The 19330-nt window shown below is 38.2% G+C and overlaps 1 protein-coding gene across 1 annotated transcript in view; it reads left to right on the plus strand.

Moving 5' to 3' along the window:
- The window catches only part of LOC122808382 (alpha-tectorin-like), a 182503-nt gene that overhangs the window by 118781 nt on the left and 44392 nt on the right, over positions 1-19330 (plus strand). Inside the window, exons 4-7 of the mRNA XM_044079347.1 lie at positions 6719-7002; positions 13241-13506; positions 14499-14618; positions 18547-18731. Of these exons, the coding sequence (XP_043935282.1) occupies positions 6719-7002; positions 13241-13506; positions 14499-14618; positions 18547-18731 (855 nt within the window). The remainder of the gene's footprint in view (positions 1-6718; positions 7003-13240; positions 13507-14498; positions 14619-18546; positions 18732-19330) is intronic.

Here is a 19330-nt window from a genome sequence, read left to right on the forward strand (position 1 = left end):
TCATAGACTAGCAATAATGTGCAAGAAAGATGAAATGAAATGCTGGAGATGTGGACACCCTGATGCTGACTGGATACATATGGTTGTTAATTGAAAAATAATTTCCCCATTTTGTTTAAACTTTAAATATCTTTGTAAAGCTCTATGGAATGACAACTGTATAATTTCCGACTCCCTTATCCTTTTCAGTGTTCCTGTTTCTGAAGTCATTCCTAAAAACCAAACATTTTTACTGTGTTCTATCCTCTCTATAGCAAGGAAAATTGTTACTAAAAATTGGAAATCCCAATCTACTTCCGTCTTTAAAGTTGAGTTTATTCATCTTGTGAAATACATTTGTAAGAATGATATTGCTACTATAAAAGCAAAGACTAACAACATAACTCATCATTTAATTGCTTGGATAAAATTGTCTAATCTGATAGAGAAATATTAAGTGTTTTCCTATGTATATTGTTTTTTTTAGTTGCTATGGACATTGTATGTAGTTTTTTTTTTCTTGTTACTATACTGTTAAGTTATTGTATTATAAAATGAATAAAAACATTTTGGAAAAAAATAAAATCCTCAATAACTGTCCTGGACATGTTATTAAGGTTTATGCTTCAGTGTATCATTTAGATAAAATAAGATACTGATATTTTCCAGATCCCAAGCCACTTAGAAGCAGTTTTGGGGAGATCAATTCAACAGCTATCCTACAACTATCAGTGAGGATTCAGTACCATTTGACATAAAATATAACATATTTATTTGTTTTTCACTATAGAGAAAGGAAAACACTAGACAGGTTCACTGCAGTGCTATCGCACAGTGCTATCATCTTTCAGCAAAATCATACAGTCAGGTAGATCAGGTTACAGTAGGCATTCAGTGAAAGTTCTAAGTGAATGTTCACTCATCAGAGATCTCATACCCAAATTCTTTTGTCAGTGTTTGGGAATTGAAAAGAATATGGTAAAACATATATAGTAGTTGTGAAGCTGCCACAGTGATTTATTTCATCCTTAGTAATAAAATGTATTATTTAGTGATTTAAAAATGGGTCTATAAAGTCCACTTGGCCCTCCTACCCAAATTTACTGGTCTTATTGTCCAAAAGATTATGTTCCCAAGTTCACGTAAAGCTGGCTTTATGTCTGACTTCTGCATTCCTGAATTCACCCACTGCCTGTAAACCTGTTTCTTCCTCAGGAATACTATACTATTTCTCCACTGCCTTTGCTGTGGGGAAAAAAAAACTCTTTGGCTCTCCCCTGATCTGCTTATCTCGAGCCCTCTTAACTCTTTCTTTCTAAATGTGGTAAACACAATCAATTGTACGTAAGTGTTCTGTCATACTTACCATTTTTATGATGTCTGTAAGGCTCTAGATTAACAGACAAATACATCAAATAACTAAAAGCATACTATTCCATATCTGATCATATCACTGAATAATCCAGAACTGCCCTAGCAAAAAAAATTCACTCTTATTCCAAGGTTGGAATATGGCCTTCATTTGATTACCTTAACCCCATCTACCAACACAAAATTCTACAAATTACAGTAAACAGAATCTGTTGCTCATTAACTTTCAGTCCTGGTAATGAGCACCATTGACTAACTCTACAGCAAATACTTTCCCCTTTTTTCCAATAAAAAGTATGCATCGACTATTCTCCATACAGCCTTAAGAGACAAATAATTCACTGAAACTTCACAGTTTGTCAAACCAGTAAGACAGAAAAGCTTCAACTAAGCAGCACCATTCCATTAGAGCTATCTCCTCTAACATGATAAAAAAGAAACTGACCACCCTTTCCTTGGAAAGGCATTAAATAATGAAACAGACAAGTGTTACTATTTTAGGGTTACTGGCTAGTGTGCATGCATAACCCAGGGGAATTACAAATCAAAGATAATACACTCATTCACTTTGACTAAATAACAGAGATGGAGGAAGAAAAACAAAAGACAATAAACGTATTTAAACATGTAAAAATGTGAATAGTTACACGAAACTGCTTACTTCTGACAAACTCCATGACCTTACATAATAGATACCACAGTAGTATCCTTTTCCTCCATAATTAAGGATATTAGTCAATGAGCAAATCACTACTATTCATCATTCTTGGCAAACCTAACATTGTCTTTAGTACTGCTAAATTAGTTACCATCTAACCTAACTTCAGACTATAGCCCTAAATAATTTTCATCCATAAATCGTCAGGATCTGCTATAATACCTTCCCTCCAATCCTCGAGTACTTAGATTAGCCTTGTCCTCCATCATTTGGCAACATGGAAAAGTTAGTACCGGCCTGCTGTAAATATAATGGTAAATTCAAGGCTAAACTCCTTTGGTGGAATTCCTGCATTAACGAATCGTATCAAAAAAGGAAAAGAATGAAAAGCTGTAAGCAATCTTTGTATTTCTTATCTCAGGACCACACTGAAATATACCAGCAAAGAACTTATGGGTAATATTAAAAAATGTAAATAAGACAGGAAGCTTGAGGAGGCCACAGATACCAAAGGAAACTAGAATCTTTCTTCAGTTATGTCAGCAAAGTCAGCAATAATGCCCACAAAGCACTTAGTTTATGTATAACATTACATTTTTTTTCCAATCCCAAGAACATAGCTAATACTTTAGCAAACAAATGTAGTACAAACTTTTCCCCACCTACCCACATTGTTTTCCCAGTATCCCAGAAAATCTAGTGTTCCTTGAAATCACATTGGCACAAGTCTTAAAATCCTGCTCAAAAATTAAAAATAATACTTTCATGGGATCAGATAATATACCATACTAAATTGTCATCTCTGCCAAGTATGTACTATGCAAGCCTCTACATAATCTGTACAACCTCAGCCTACCCAGAGGGTTCGTGTTTGAAACCTGGAGAACAGCCTCTGAGACTCTCCTACACAAGGGTAGCCTGTCTACAGATCCAGGCAATTATAGATGTATCAATTTCAGTCACCAGCCTTATATGCCAGAAAAGGACCATATCATAGTAGAACTAATTTATGCAGGCACAGATAACTTAACTGATCTACATCCCTATCAGTTTAGTTCTGTGAAAAGCATGTCCTGGTTCTTGAAACTAGTAAGTTTTTTTGAAAAGGTCACACAGGCTGTGGACAGTGGTCACTCAGTGTACACTACATATCATAATCTGACCAAGGCACTTGACACTAACCTACTGGCTGGTACTGTTAAACAATTAGATTAACTTAATGTAAACCTTATCCAACAGATCCAAGGCTGTGCAAGTTGCTGGCACCCTCTCTAAATGTAAAATTGAAATTAATGGGGATACTACAGAGATCAATGCTGGGTGCCCACTTGTCTGATGTTTATTTTGTAGACATCCAGTCCAACATCTTGAAGTGTGGGTTCACCAAGTATGCTGATGACTGTATTATCTGCTTTTCCACTGATACTAAACAGCTTCAAAAAGTGTTGGAATGTGCACTTTCTTGGTGCACTGAAAACTGTCTCAAGTTAAATGCAAAAAAATGCAGTCTAGTGGCATTCGTCAAAAAGCTGTTCAAACCTTGCATGTTATAAATGATACTCCTCTTCAGACAGACAAGGTCATAAGAGACATGGTTACTTACATGGACAATTCTCTCTCATTCAGTCAGTAAGTTTCCACCATAGACAGGAAATACTTCTATATGGAATAGTTAATTTCCAGGGGAATATCTTCAAGAGTAAAATAATTAATCCTGCCACTGTAGTCTTTCCTCGTCATACCTAGCATTGAATACACTCCCCCCTTTGGTATTTATAAATCAAAGCATATTGCAAAATTATCAAGGTGTCAAAAATACCCTACCAAGGAAATTAAATGCCATAAATCCTTCAACTATCTTGACAGATCAGCACAGCTCTCCTTATAGTCAGCAGCCTAACAGACTCTTTGTAGATGACCTGTGTCTTGCTTTTCAAAACATGAAAGCCTCCGTCCTATTAAACAGCAAGTTTCTTTGCAAAACCAGTGTTTCTGTGAACACCCGCACTAGTGACCTAAATCTACACCAAGACATGAGCAAGACTCACTGGAAACATAGGTTTATAACTCAGTGTATTCCCAGTCTGTGGAATAAGTTACCTCTACAGGTCAAACAAACTACTACTTTCACTACCATTAAGGCTATTCTTGATTCTATTTCAGTAGACAAAATTGCCACCTGGGCTGTCATGTACAACCCTGCTCAGCTTGAAAACTGTGCACTATTATTTCCTTGAAAAGAGAGACATGAATGCTTAAGTATGTCTATTTAAAGGTGTATGTGGCTAGACATCTTATAGGTATCATAATAACTTGCCTTGTATTGCTCTTATGTTCCTGTGTGCTTAATCTATTGTCAGCACAAGTAAATGTTACCTCAAATACCAGCTCTCCTGAGCTACCTTTGCACTACTAGTTCAGCAGGAGGCAATATGCCATTACCAAACGTGTTTTAGCCAGTCTGAAGGCCTTGTAATGTAGGATAAGCTTAACAAATGCATATATTTCCTTGTATTATGAATATAATGTTCACTTATTCTTTTTTGATATATGTAAGATTGCCCATTATATAACACAGTATGTTATTCTGAGATCTCTGTAATAACATTTGCTATACCCTTATATCATACACACATCTCTTTGGTTGTTCACATTCAACATTCAGCAAGAATACTGTTTTCTTGTGATGCATATAGGGTGACTTTCTATGTTCTTATTGAACATGTATATATTGACTTGTTCATTTGAGACATACTATGTGAATCATATATTTGTCTTTTCCATTGTGTATGAATCAAGTTTATTTCCTTGCTATTATACCTGGATTATGGCTGAAAAGGATCCTTATACAAGCCATTCAGACAGTTATCAAAGTACATAAAATAGATCTTGTGAGGAAAAAATAAAATTTGCTGTCTCATTTTTCAGGACAATTATACTCTTGTGATTTTATTTCAGAGATTACCCCTCTTGTTAGTTTCCTAAAAATTGTATTGTGAATTCTGTTAGATCACATTCATTGCCTTGTATACTTTATTTTTTCAAGCATTTTTAGAATCCATTTTCTCATGATAGGGCTGATATCAATTTACTTTTATTGGGTATAATAGCTTTCAACTTCCCCTGATTTTACAGAATATGCTCAATTTGGCTCATATTTTTGCCCTGTCTCTCAAAAAATTAATTTCCTAGTAAATAACTGATGATAATAGTCAACAGTGCTAGAAAAAAGCATTTCAAACATTATTTGGAAAATGCATGTTTTTGCAATAACCTACTTTATATTAACAATCTTAGTGTGTTAGAGTAATATTTAAAATTCTGTAATTTTGAGCCTTTGTCCTTCATTACTTTTGGCTTGTCCTTGACCAAAGAAGTTGAGAGGTATGTTAACTGTTGTTGGGCTTTGAAGTGGTAATGATAGAAACTTGAAATAGTTTGTTTGTGTCTTTTGGCTTTTCCCGGTTAGGGGTCGCCACAGCGGAACTCCGGTCCGCTAATGATTGGCAGTAGATTTTTACGTGCCGAGTTGCTGGCCCTGACGTACAACCTTCAGTGAAGGTACGCCCATTCACATGTCTCCCCACAGAAGACGATCTAGCTGAGAATCGAATATGACAATGTCTTACTGTGAGGCGACAACGCTACAGCAGTACCACCAACTATGGTTAGAAAGTTGAAATAGTAGGTTCAATAAAACAAGGCTGCCTTGGATTTTAGCAAATTCAAAGAACCTTAGACAAAATAATCTAAGATGACACAGAAAATTATAAAATTATTATCAGATAATACAGACAGAAACATGACAGAGAATTTCTTTTTCAAGCTGCATTTAATAGCTTGTATATGCTTCACCTCTATTTTCTATTTGTATTTTGGCATAGTAGAGCAAATTAAATATATTACTATATTATTATGTAATAATGGGAATTATTTTAATTTACTTATTAGAACATTTTTAGTTAAATCATTGGCATCATCATTGCATTATTTTGGTTGTAGAAAAACAAAATTCAAATCATTTGAATGCAGATTTCTGCTGACCCTATGAACAGTCTCTTAAAACTTGTTTTACAGTACTATTATATACCATTTTAAAATAGAATCTGGTTCCTAGAACTGGATCTGTTTTCAGGATTTGGTAATTTTCACATATATGTTGATATTGTTTGAAGCTGATATGTAATTGTAAATTTATTAAAATACCACAGAGAAATTAAAGAAAATTACTTTATTGCTTCATTTCAAACTTTTCCCAAGGAACCAACTTGCCAAGCACAACTGCTTAAGCAATTAACTTCATGAAAAAAAATTAAATGCAAGAATTTTTTTTTTTTTTTGCATGGAGGTGATATACTCCCTGCAACTCCTCTGTGGGGAGCAACCCCACAAACTTATTAAATGAAAAAATGAGTACTGGTGCAAAAGAAATGCATTGCTTTTGATGCTCTTAAAAAAACTGCACCAGTAGTGATTTCCTACAGAAATCAGCAAATGGGAAGTTTAACTTTGTCAAAGTTGTACTTAGCAAGTTACATCCTCAGGGAGTTGTAGATGTAAATGCTGTAGAACAGCTTTCCTAGTTATTTCATAATAACTAATGTATAAATTGTTATTCTAAAATACTGTTTCATAGTTACTCTGCAGCATGAGTAACACTTACGTTAAACTTTTCCCTCATTTTTATTCATGTATTACTTTCTGTTTTAGGTGAATGGAGCTACTGTTACTCTACCAGTAAATGTTGGATCATTGGCATCCATTTCTCAGCTCAATGACATGGTTGTTCTCAAGGCAGATGGAGTTGAAATAAGTTATGATGGCTTTAGCACCTTAATTGTTAGAGTGGGACAACACTACAAGAACTCTTTATGTGGAATGTGTGGAAATTTTAATGATGATCCCAATGATGATAAGAGCTTGATAGATGGGATGGCAGCAATGAATGACCAACAGTTTGGTAATGGATGGAAATCAGCCACCAGCCTTACAGGGTAATTTAATAGTAAACTATTCAATATGTTTTATTTATCTAGATCAGGTTGTTTACTTTAACAATTTTGCTTCACCTGCATATCCATAACCTTATATAATAAATAAATATCCAAGAAGGGAGATCCATACAGAAATACTGCAGTCCAATGAGCAGAACTTCATAATGCTTTTAGATGAGTCATTTATCTCATATATATGTTAATAATCCTGTTTAGCACTTGAATATATATACAATGACAAGTCATGAAAAGATAGTAAAAGTCAAAATGATGCTGCTTAGACAGTGGTTGAACATGTTCACAGATGTACATAATATTGTGGACATGACAGCCTTATGATAAACCTTATATTGAGCTTTCTATCTACAGTAAATGGTAAAATTATGTGTTTATATGGGAATCCTCCTGTTTGTCATCTTCCACTTGATATATGTTCAGAACATCATCAGTGGAAGCTTGCTGCATCTTGTAATGGCTGTTAAGACTTGGAGAAGAACAAGAAGGTGATGATTATGTTTTAATCGCTTTCTTCCTCTTAGTTGTCCTCTATAAGAGTAAATGTTCTTAATGTTGTGATTTAAAAAAAATTACATTAAGAAGTTTAGACATACAGAAGACCAGAACCCTTAAATATCAAAGACATAAAACATCAAGAAAGGAAAAGAATTTCCTCTCCTGGTCTTCACTCTTACTGCCCCCCCCCCCTCCATAACAATAGCCTCAAATTCATTTGAATAGTAGTTATGAGAAGGTTTTTACTAAGTTAAGGTATAGGGTTAGGGATGGGAGAAGGGGCAGCATTAGGGTTAGGGTTAGCAGCCATTACTAATGTGGGCAGGGAGTCTCAGAGACAGCTGAGAGATACAGCAGGCAGACACAAAATGCTTTTCTGGCAAAATGTAAAACAGCTTTTAAAAGATGTTAGTCACTTTGTTCCACCATTCTTTCTGCTTGTAAGTATGGCAGAATGAAGTGCTTTTAAAGGCTTTTTTATCTTCTGCTATCCAGCTGTGTTTGATGTTAGTTATTTAGCATAAGAACCAGTTTTAGCAGTGCTTAGTATGTCCTTAATGATGTTTTGTTAAGTACCCCAAGCACAATGGAGATCAGGTCTTGCAGCAGGGAAGCACATAAGTTTATCATTTTCATGATTTTATTGCATTTGTAGAGAAGATCCATGCCCTACATGCTAGTTAAAGGATATTATATATGATCCTTGCTGTTATGAAGAAAGTGAACATTGCACTGCCAGTCAGAAGGGAATCACATGAGATCTGATCAAAAACAACTATTAGCTTTAAAAGTTGTTAATACACTTTGCACTGCTACAGAAATGGGAGCAGTCAGAAGAGAAGTGCACTTCTAATAAGCTGTTATTCACCTTCCAATGTCACACAATCATTTTAAGGGGTGTTATCACATTAGGTTCATAGGTTCATAGGTTCATACTAGGCTATCTGCCCGAGGGCATTTACAAGCCTAGCCCATCATTTTGTGGCTTATGCCACCCCTTTAGTATGGGGAACTATACCCCTTATTTTGCTGTGCCTCTGTCGAGCAGTGACACTGAGGTAATCCCTGGGGTATATCTGCAATCTCCCATCCATTGGTCAAGATTTCTCTTGAACAAGGCCAGCGAGGTGCTCTGCCTCACATGTACCGGGATTTTGTTCCACAGCATAGGGAGTCTTTGGGTGATGAATCTATCCCTCCAGCACGTCCTATTAATAGCCGTGTCGAGGTTTAAGTCTCCCGCCCTTGTGGCTCTGATGGATCTAGATTTTTGGGGGTGAAGCATACTCATCATACTTGGGTTTGACATGGCCTTGTATGTTAGGCAAAGGTCACCTCTGAGCAAGCGGTAGCGACTGAATAGAGCTGGAGTTCTTTCAGTCGGGCAGCATAGGACAGATTTTGAGACCCTTTATCCTTTTGGTGAGGAACTTTTGTGGCCTCTCCAGCTGCTGCAAGTGTCGGGTCAGATACATTCCGAATGGGGCATTGTACTCAATCATTGGTCTGATGAGTGATGAGTAAAGGGAGACTATGACCTCCCTTGATCTAGATGAGAATCCCTTCATGATAAGGTGGGCAATGTAGAAGGTCTTCCTAACTACTTTAGCTACATGGGTGTCGAATGACAGACTACTATCAACCTGGGTCCCCAGGTCCCTGATAACTTCTTCTGTGCACAGTGGATTGCCACCTATTTGGTAGCTAGGGGTAACCTTGTTTTTCGAAGGGTATGACTATGCATTTTTTGGCATTTAACTTTAGGCCGTGGCTCTGGCACCAGTTATCCGTTTCTGTGAGACCCTTCTGAAGGATATCTGTGTCAGATGTGTTTTCTACTATGGCCCAGTTTGCAGTCATCTGCAAACTTTGTCAGCCATAACCCTCCTGTGTTTGCTTGTACTTCGGAAAAGTAGATGCCAAACAAGAGTGGGCCCAGGACTGAGCCCTGTGGGACACCACTTGTGACAGGCTTTGAGTCTGACATGGCGCCAGCAACTCTGACCCTGTGGGTTCTGTCACTCAGCCAGTTTGCAACCCATCTTGTGATATATGGGTTAACATTTAAGCTGATGAGTTTTTCAATGATACCCGAGTGGGGTATTGTATCAAAGGCCTTAGCCAGATCGAGGTAGGCTGTATGGACTGCCTTTCCTCATCAATGGCTTTGGTGACTGTTTCAAAAAGTCAACCAAGTTTAAAAGGCATGATCTGCCTTTGACAAAGCCAAACTGGGTTGGATCCAAAGTCTGCAAATTCCCTATGTCTTTATTTATGAGGTCCATTATGATCCTCTCCATGGCTTTGCAGATAAGGCTTGTCAAGCTAATGGGCCGGTAATTTCCAGGGTCGGTGGAGGCACCGCCTTTGTGAAGTGGGACCACAGTTGCAGTGCGCCACCCCGTGGGTACGTATCCAGAGGTAAGACTTTGATTAAACAGCTGTCCTAGCTGTGGGTTTAATTCCTCATTGAGTTCGTGGAGCACACAGCCGGGGACACCATCAGGTCCCATGGATGCTGTTTTTTTTGCTTTGGTGAGCGCAGTTCTCACTTGGGCGCTGGAGATGTTTGGGGGCTGCAATCGCTTTGGTATAGACATCTCTCCTTTTGGGGGAAGTTTGCACTGAACCTGTCAGCCAGTATGTTGGCAATGTCTGTAGGATCAGTAATCTTCACATCATTTTGAACTAGTTCTGAGCATATCTGGGAGTTTCCTCCTAGGTTTCTAACATAGCTAAAGAAGGCCTTATGATTGTCTTTTGAGTCTTTAGCTATTTTTCTCTCGAAATTTGCTTTGGATGATTTTATGAGAGCTCTTAGTTTTTACTTATAGTGATCAAGGGTGTCTTACCTTTTAAGGATTTTGCTCTATCTTGTAGTAGCTTCCTCCTTTTGTTGTAGAGTTTGTTTATGGCTGGGGTCCACCAGACTGGACGCTTGCCTTTGGTACAAAGAGTCTTTGTTTTGCTTGGGATTGCCTTATCCATGCAGTCCTGCAGGTGCTGGTAGAAGGCATTTGTAAGTGATTCAGCGGCTAGAGTACTGTTTTCTCCGGCTCGGGGCCTTAAAGGAGACCACACTAGTCTTTAGAAGTGTGAAGTCGGCTTTGAGAAGTTCTTTACTGTGGTCTTTTTATTTCAGGTGGGGGTGGGATGAGGACCTCCAGCGAGATTAGTTTGTGATCTGATCTCACCAGTGAGGGGTATACCTCCGGTGTTGAACATTGTGCTCCCATGTTCGTGATGATGAGATCAAGTATGTTATCTCCTCTTGTGGGGATGGTGACTAGTTGTTCCATGGCATTTGAGTTTATGAATTCCAGGAACTTTTGGGCTAGGGTGTTTGGGCTTGAGTAGTGTTCCCAGTCTATATTAGGGTAATTGAAGTCACCTAGTATGATGGTATTTGGTGACACATTTATCCCCTCTAGTGTTTTCAGGAAGGCCATGTGAGGTTCCTGAGTTTGTGAGGGTGGCCTGTAACATGCTACAATTTGCAGAGCAGTCTTGCCTACGGTTAATTGCACCTGGATGGTCTCCGATGCATCGTGCGTTGCCACCAGTCTTGAGGTGTGGGTGTCCTTGATGAATATGGATACCCCCCCCTCCTTTCTTGGTATTGTCCGGATTTTGGGGCCGGAACGCATGATATGAGGTAAAACCTGATAGCGCTGGGGTGCTCTCAGGAGCCTTGAACCAGGTTTCTGTCACAGCACAGACATCGATGTTCTCCATACTGAGAAGGGCCTCGAGTGCGTGCATTTTGAGATTTAGACTTCTGGCATTGAGCAGCATTACCCTTAGTTTTTTTTCCTTTTTGGTGTTCTAGGGTGGTAGGTTTAGAATTTGAGCCTTGCCTAAAAAGGCACTATGGGGTGGCAAGAGCCTTTGCCAATATCCGAATCCCAGGGGTGACAGGTGCAAGCCGCCCTTGAAGCAGCGTGGCTTGTCCAGCATGTCATCCCAGGCAGACAGATACTGGATCCCCTTTGAATGGCACCAGTGTTTAAGCCAATTGTTAAAGCTGATCATCTTATCTCTGTATTGTGGCATCATTCTTGGTGAAGGTAGGATACTGCTCAAGGTCAGGGTCATACCTGCCTGGGCTACATAATCAGAGAGCTCCTCAATGTCTCTTTTCATGTAGTCCAAGGAGGTACGTCTCAGGTCGTTTACACCAGCATGGACAATGACTGAGTCATATTTGTACCTGCTGTTGAGAGACCTGAGTGCTTGCGTTATGTGGTGGATTCTAGCGCCCGACAGGCAGCTTACTGTGACCTTCTCCTTACTCAGTCTGGTGAGCGGGACGTCAGTGTGTCTGACTATGGAGTCACCAATGACTAGTGTGTCTGGCATTGTGTTTGGCCTTAAGGGCTGTGACTGTTTGACACTCTGACTGTGAGGTCTATGTGTTGCAGGTGTTGTGATCTGAGGTGGTGGTTGTTTGGGTGTCTGCTTTGGTGGCCTCTGCTGTTTTGGTAGATTTTTGATCAGAGCCTCCGAGTATGTCTTTGTGTGCTTATGTGTATGATTTGAGGTTGTAATGGTACTATGTGAGACTGGGTCTATAGTGTGTGTGGTAACCTTCTCCTCCTGACTGGTCTTGCCAGTCCTATGTTGAGAGAGCTCAGCCTCCAGTTTGGCCGTATAGTTGCATCTCTCGCATGTATTTGTGTTTTGTGGGAGGAGGAGAGGGTTGTCTGTGTACATGAGGCAATTGTAACATTGCCTCAATATTCCCAGGTTCACCAGCTGAGCAGGAGAGGACACTAGCAACTGATCCCTCGACATGCTAGAAGGATAGACAAAAAACTTTAAAAAGATTCCGGGGACGTGGGTGACCGAGAAATGGGGGTTGCCTTTTTGGGGTACTATCTATGACAAGAGTGCCGTATCAAGGTAATAAGTACTGTAGGAGCAAGTGCTAGGTTTAACAGATAGAGAATAGTCTACTTGGAGTCAAGTAGAGATGATCTTTTTAGTTATAGGATGCGCTGATTTGATCAGTAGTATAGTTCGAGGAAGCAAAAACTCTCCATATATTGCAAAATAATTATGACTGGGTCTCTAATTATAACCAAATACTGTTAATGCATTCTCTAAAAGTGTTGTCAAAAAATTTACCCATAAGGCTTCATTCACAAGGTAAATTTCTTTGATATCCATTTTTGCTTATGATCACAGACCTTGTCATAATTGTCTCTGTGATAAGCAATGTTCTCAGACATTATCCTCATGAATCTACATTACAAAATTCTCAAAACTATCAACATTAGCCATTGAGCTTCCATGTTTAATAACTAATCAGATCTGCACTAAGAATAGCTATAGCAAACTATAGGCTAATTTACAAAGTTAATTTTTACCATCAGTGACATAACAGGACATTAGTTCAGTGTATGAGCATGTTGTTTATTTAATTGCTATATTTTTGGTTTATGTTATGTTGATTTTATGTAATGATATTTGCCTATAAATGTTTCATAAGGCAGCAGAGCTATATATTACTTGTTCGTACAGTTTTTATACACACACATATATACACACATATATATATATATATATATATATATATATATATATATATAGATATATAGATAGATATATACATACATACACACACACACACACACACACACACACACACACACACACACACACACACACACACACACACACACACATATTAACCTATAAATAAATTATTTTTCAATACTATCAGGTGTGAAGATGACAGTGATAATGGATTTGTATGTGACAACTTACCAAGGAATGAGATCCTCTGTGAAATCATAACTGACAGAACGGGGCCATTTGCTGACTGTCACTGGCATGTCGATCCTGAGCCTTACTATTCTTCTTGTGTATACGATCTTTGTCTTTATGGAATAGCCAATGGGATGTTGTGCACAGCGGTCAGTTCATACCAGCAAGTCTGTGAAGCACATGGCATCCAGATCCCAATATGGCAAACCATGATAAACTGTCGTAAGTATTTTTCAGTAAGAAGTAACACCAAGTTTTAGGACATTTTCTTAATAAATACATATTCAACATCATAGATGGCTTGTGATTTATTGCATGCTGCAGGAAATAATTACCTTATTTGAAGAATAGTTTAGAACTCATTACACAGTTAGTAGTAACTTTTTCTAAGTGCGACAGTCAGAGACCTTTTTAAATAGGCAGGTTACAAAGCAAATATAACAGAACTATATGACTTTATTTATTAAATACATTAATATGGCAAGAAATAAAATATTGTGAAAAGCTGGACATATTTGTGTACAAAGTCCACAAGTGAACTTCCACTCTGTTTTCCAAATTACCTGCTGAGCAAATAAGTCACTTTCTATTTTGAATAAAGAATTGTTCAATATATAGTATAAGTCAGATTGACAGTCTGTATGCTCTTCCTGCAGGCAAATGCTGCCATAACTCTAAAGCATGCCTCTCAAATGTCCAGATTTTTGCCTCATAGTTTTAGTCTGTACCTCATAAAATGTGTGGTTTTCTGGCAAATCATTTCGGATCAAACTCAATAATGAGCTTCAGACTTCATATCCATCAAAAAATACATGCTAACACAAAACCTATTATTTCAGCAACTTTCTCAGTTTATACGGGCAATATTTAAAATTTATATCCTCTAAAGTAATGCAGGCATAACTCAAACAGTTTTTTTTTTTTTTTTTTTTTTTAAGTAAAATATTAAAAATTAAGTTTCTTGACACAAAGTGCAGGGCTAGTCTTGGTTTCTGGCTTGTTTGCAGTACATCTTCTGATTACTTTTCCTTCTGATCGTTTTTGTAGGACATTCTGTTTGTATGACTGTCATGTAGAACTCCACATTCCAGAATAAAAGACAGCTTGTTGTGCATGTATTTTCTTATTTATTTTATTTTATTTTAATTTATTTATTTTATAGTATGTCCTGATGACTTGGCTATATAATTTGACTATTATTTCTTCATCTGTAGCCTTGAGGAATCCATGTGAAACACAAGTGTGTACAGACAAGGAATGGTGTGGTGAATATTATGGCCAATATGGGTGCTACTGTTCTGAAACATTTGACAATCAGACAAGAAGCAGCTATGGTATGTAGCCCTAATTGTACATGTGATAGTGTTTTGCTTGTAAACATTTATCTTTTATTGTTTTCAAAGTGTTTAACAAGTAAAATTTAAATCTTAACGTATATCTATCTGAAGAGACTATTTAGCTTCAACTGTGTTATGCATGTCATAATCACTGCAAGATGCAAACTTAGGAATAGAATGAAACACACACAAGCTGAAACACCCCAAGTCCAATACTTATATTTTATGTCAGTAACAGAAAATCATAAAATCTAAGTGATGTCTGACAAAAGTTAATTCAGGTATTGCAAAATAACATCTGTTTTTTTTTAGTCAAGTAAATAAACCACCAACATAAATATAGGAAGTCGATCATTTAATATAAAAATAAAATGCATTTCCGATTTACAGGTTATGTTCTAATAGCTACATTTCTCACTTGCGTAAAAATATCTGACTTTATCACATGCTTTGATCTGCCTGAAAATCAATGTTATTACACTGTAATACATAGTTTGTTAGGTCTTGATGCATACCTGTATTCATCTGTCAAGAAAAATGAAAATGCAGTTGACCCAAAGCTGCAGGAACATGGTACCAAACCTTGACACGGTTATTAATAGAACATGCTGGAGGGACAGATTCATCACCCAGAGACTCCCTATGCTGTGGAACAAAATCCCGGTACATGTGAGGCAGAGCACCTCGCTGGCCTTGTTCAAGAGGAATCTTGACCAATGGATGGGGGATCGCAGATATACCCCAGGGATTACTTCAGTGTCACTGCTTGACAGAGGCACAGCAAAATAATAGGCATAGTTTTATTCTAACTAAAGGGGTGGCGAAAGCCAAATAACTATGGGCTAGGCTTATAAATGCCCTTGGGCAGATAGCCTAGTATGAACCTATGAACCTATGAACCTATGAACCATCCGTGGTGTAGGTGACATGTTCAGGAGGTAACCTGGTGTCACAAAAAGGAATGCATTGCACTATCTTGCCATTTTCAGATGGACGGCTAGATGGGTAACATCATTGACTCAGCAGGGGTAGTACAGAACTCAGTATGGATGGAGACATGACTGAAAATTGAAATATCCTGCTTGTAAAAAAATTATGACAAATTTGGGATCCAAGATGGGTAGCGAGCAATGAGTAGGGCATAGGTAATCTCCAAACTCTGGACCCAAGCAAGTTCAGATTTGTTATTGGTAGAGCATGCCTGTTAAACATGGTTAACTTCTTCAAGAAAGTCACCAAAGCCCTGGACAAGTGAAAGAGTGCGTACTGCCTGTCTTGACTTAGCCAAGGCATTTGACACAATCATCCACTCAGGTATTATACAGAAACTCTCCCGAATGTGAATTAAGCCCTGGCTCACCTACAGAACACATACTATAAAAGTGGGTGACTTTACCTCTAGCAAAAGACCAGACTGACATCAAAAGGAAACACAGTAGTTGGTTATCTTTTAGGGGTAGGGGTGACAAGGCATACTGTATAATCACATGACAGCAGCATACACTGGGGGTTGGTTTAAAAGACTGGGAGTTGGCTGGATAAGGTGTTTACCTCACAGACACAAAGTACATTATTTGATTCTCACCTTGGTAAGCATGGCTAAGCTTAAAAAGGCTCCCTGGGGTCATTAGCCTACTAATCCCCTATGAACAGCTTGAAATTTACAGTTGTGGTAATTTGAACCTTAATTTTCATCCCTAATTTAATACTAGAGGGGGAACACTCATAAAGTGGCAACCTATTTGAAGTGGAGTAGGGAAATTAGTACTATTCCCAGATATGATTTATGTATCCTCACAAGTATTTGTCTTATCAATTTATTGTGAGCAGATGTTTGGTCATCTTTTATGCATTAAGTTTTGAATACAGCTTATTTATTCCTTGAAATAAAAAGACTGAATTTCATTTTCTTACACATCATTTTTGTTCAGGTTACTCATATTGTGTCAATCGCACAGCCAGCATAGACAGTTATGCCTTTACCTTTGATTCTGGGTTAATCAGTGTATTGTTGTTTCCACCTCCATACTTGGCATGATAATCACACTCAAATACTTGATGATGCATTCCAGCATAAAATTAGTGTTGCACCTTCTAAAGTTTTGTCCTCCCCAAGAGACATTGAATAACATACTATGCCAGAGATGGTGTCACCTTAAGTGAATGACAATCAATAAAAATTAAATATAAATTCCAAATATTTTTATTAAAGGACTCCTCCCGTTCTGCATCCTACTTATTTGTACACAGTTGTCTAAATAAAATTAATATTGTAAACTAGCAAAAAATAAGTTGGAAAGCTTCATGATTGTGTGTTGGAAAGAATAGCCACATGATCATACATTGCTCATTAAGCAGAACATAACCACATGTAACATACTAGAAAGAGAAAGTCTGAGGCTGAATCCACAGTTCAGGTGATGAATATTAAACAATTGTAAATTTTGTGACATGCTTACCAGAATAATATAACAAAGGAGCAGTAACATGAGCTCTTATGTGTTCACATCTAATGTATAACAGTTCATAGGTTCATAAGAGGTTACTAAGCTAATGGCCCTAGGGCCTTTACAAGCCTAGCTATGTTATACCCATTTTCCCTAATTGACCTTGGTTAGATGGTCATTATTTGCATAGTGAGTCAATGATCATCACCGACTGCCCTGTCCATGCGGGACATAGGTGCCACCCCGGGGTGAATTTATGGTCTTTCATCAAATTGTCTAGATTGCACTTAAACAAGGTCATTGAGGAGCTCTGCTTTACATGAATTTGGAGGTTATTCCAGAGGAGTGGCAATCCCTGAGAGATATATCTGTATATCCAGCATGCTCTATTAATGTCACAGGCTAGGTTGAGATCCTGGAGCAAGCGACTCTTGTCTCATTTAATTTGTGGATGTCCAGCATTTCTATTATGGCAGGGTCAGAGACTGCTCTGTAGGGTAGGCACAAATTGCCTTTCAGCAGCCTGTAAGATACAACAAGGTTTTCAGTCTTTCCATGCAGGTCATGTTTAGGAGGCCCTGAAAATTCTTGATGAGAAACCTCTGTGGTCTCTCTAGCTGCTGAAGGCATCTGGTGAGGTATATCCAAAAGGGCGTGTTGTACTCTATTAGTGGTCTGATGAGGGTCGAGTACAGAGGAGTTATAATATTCTTCTTGAAAGCGATTCCCTTAATTTATTAGATGCACAACATAGAAGGCTTTCCTTGCCACTGTGTTCAAATGATGATCAAAGTTTAGATTTCAGTCAACCTGTGTTCTCAAATCTTGCATCACTGGGTTGGAGCTGGGAGGGGGGAGTGCTGTCAATACTGTAATTTACAGGGACTTCCTCTTTGCCAAGGAGGATAATAATGCACTTTTTTGCATTTCATTTTAGTGTGTGGCTTTGGCACCAATCATTTGTCTGTGTTACCTCCCTTTGTAATATGTTGACACCATTTGAGAACTCAATGATTGTGCCCAGTTAGCAATCATCAATGAACCTGGTAAGCCACAGACCATCTACTTTTGCCTGGACTTCCGAGAAACAGATTCCAAACAGTAGATGGCCCAGCATAGATCCTTGCAGTGCACCACTGGTAACTGGTCTACTGGTAGAGGTGGAATACCCAAATTTGAGAGTATGCATTCTGTTGGTGAGCCAGTTGGCTACCTGTCTATTGATGTATGGGTTAATCCCAAGCTGGGAGACTTTCTCAGTGATACCTAAGTGGGGGATTGTTATCAAAAGCCTTGATAAATTTGCATAGGATATGTATGGTACTCCACACTGTTTCATGTTTCATTTGATAAACAATTTTTAAGTTACAATAGCTCACACCCTGTACTTCTTAAATTATTTCAGTGCATACAAATCATGCAAAACTACATTGATGTTTAGTTGTGCTCCACATATTACCACTGTTTTTCTTTTCCAGACTACAGCATTTCCTGTTCTGGCAACACCAGTTTTGTTTCTCTGTCTCGCTGCCTGGTATTTACAGATGGCTTTCCACTGAGTGCTTTACACCTAAATGATCCTATCTGTACTGGGATTTTACAAGATGGAAGGTTAATATTCCCATTCGACAGCAGCAAGAGAACATGTGGCACAAAGTTGCAAGTAAGTTACATCCTTAGTAATAATTACTGCAAATAAACGCTTAATGAAAGTTTTAAATAGACTTTTATTATCATTCCTCAGATTTCTAATATACTATTTATTTTGGGATGTGACCATATGGGTCTATATTAGATCACCGAATGTTAAAAAAAAGCGAACGGTGATTAATCGACCCTATGTAAGCGAAAGCTTACAATCTCGAACTGTCAGAACAGCGATTTTTTTCCTAGGGAAAAAAAATCACTGTTCCAAAACACATACACACAACACAAGCAAACCAAACAAACATCAATCCACACACATACACCTAAAATCTGACACCTAACCCTACACTAAACTATACACACACCACTAACTATCCACTTACCTTAACCCAAAACCTAACCCTAAGGTCCATCACTATCGCACACTCACCTCTCCCGCTCCCTAACCCTAACTCACCTAACCCGCCCTAACCCTCACGTCCACACAATCGCACCCATACCTAACCCACGCCCTAACCCTAACTCACCTAATCCGCCCTAACACTCACATTCACACAATCGCACACTTACCTGGCCCTGACCTGTAACTTTCCACCACAGCACTGAAAACACTGA

Source organism: Protopterus annectens, chromosome 8.part0, assembly GCF_019279795.1.
Source record: "Protopterus annectens isolate FY-2018-M chromosome 8.part0, PAN1.0, whole genome shotgun sequence".
Lineage (NCBI taxonomy): Eukaryota > Metazoa > Chordata > Ceratodontiformes > Protopteridae > Protopterus > Protopterus annectens.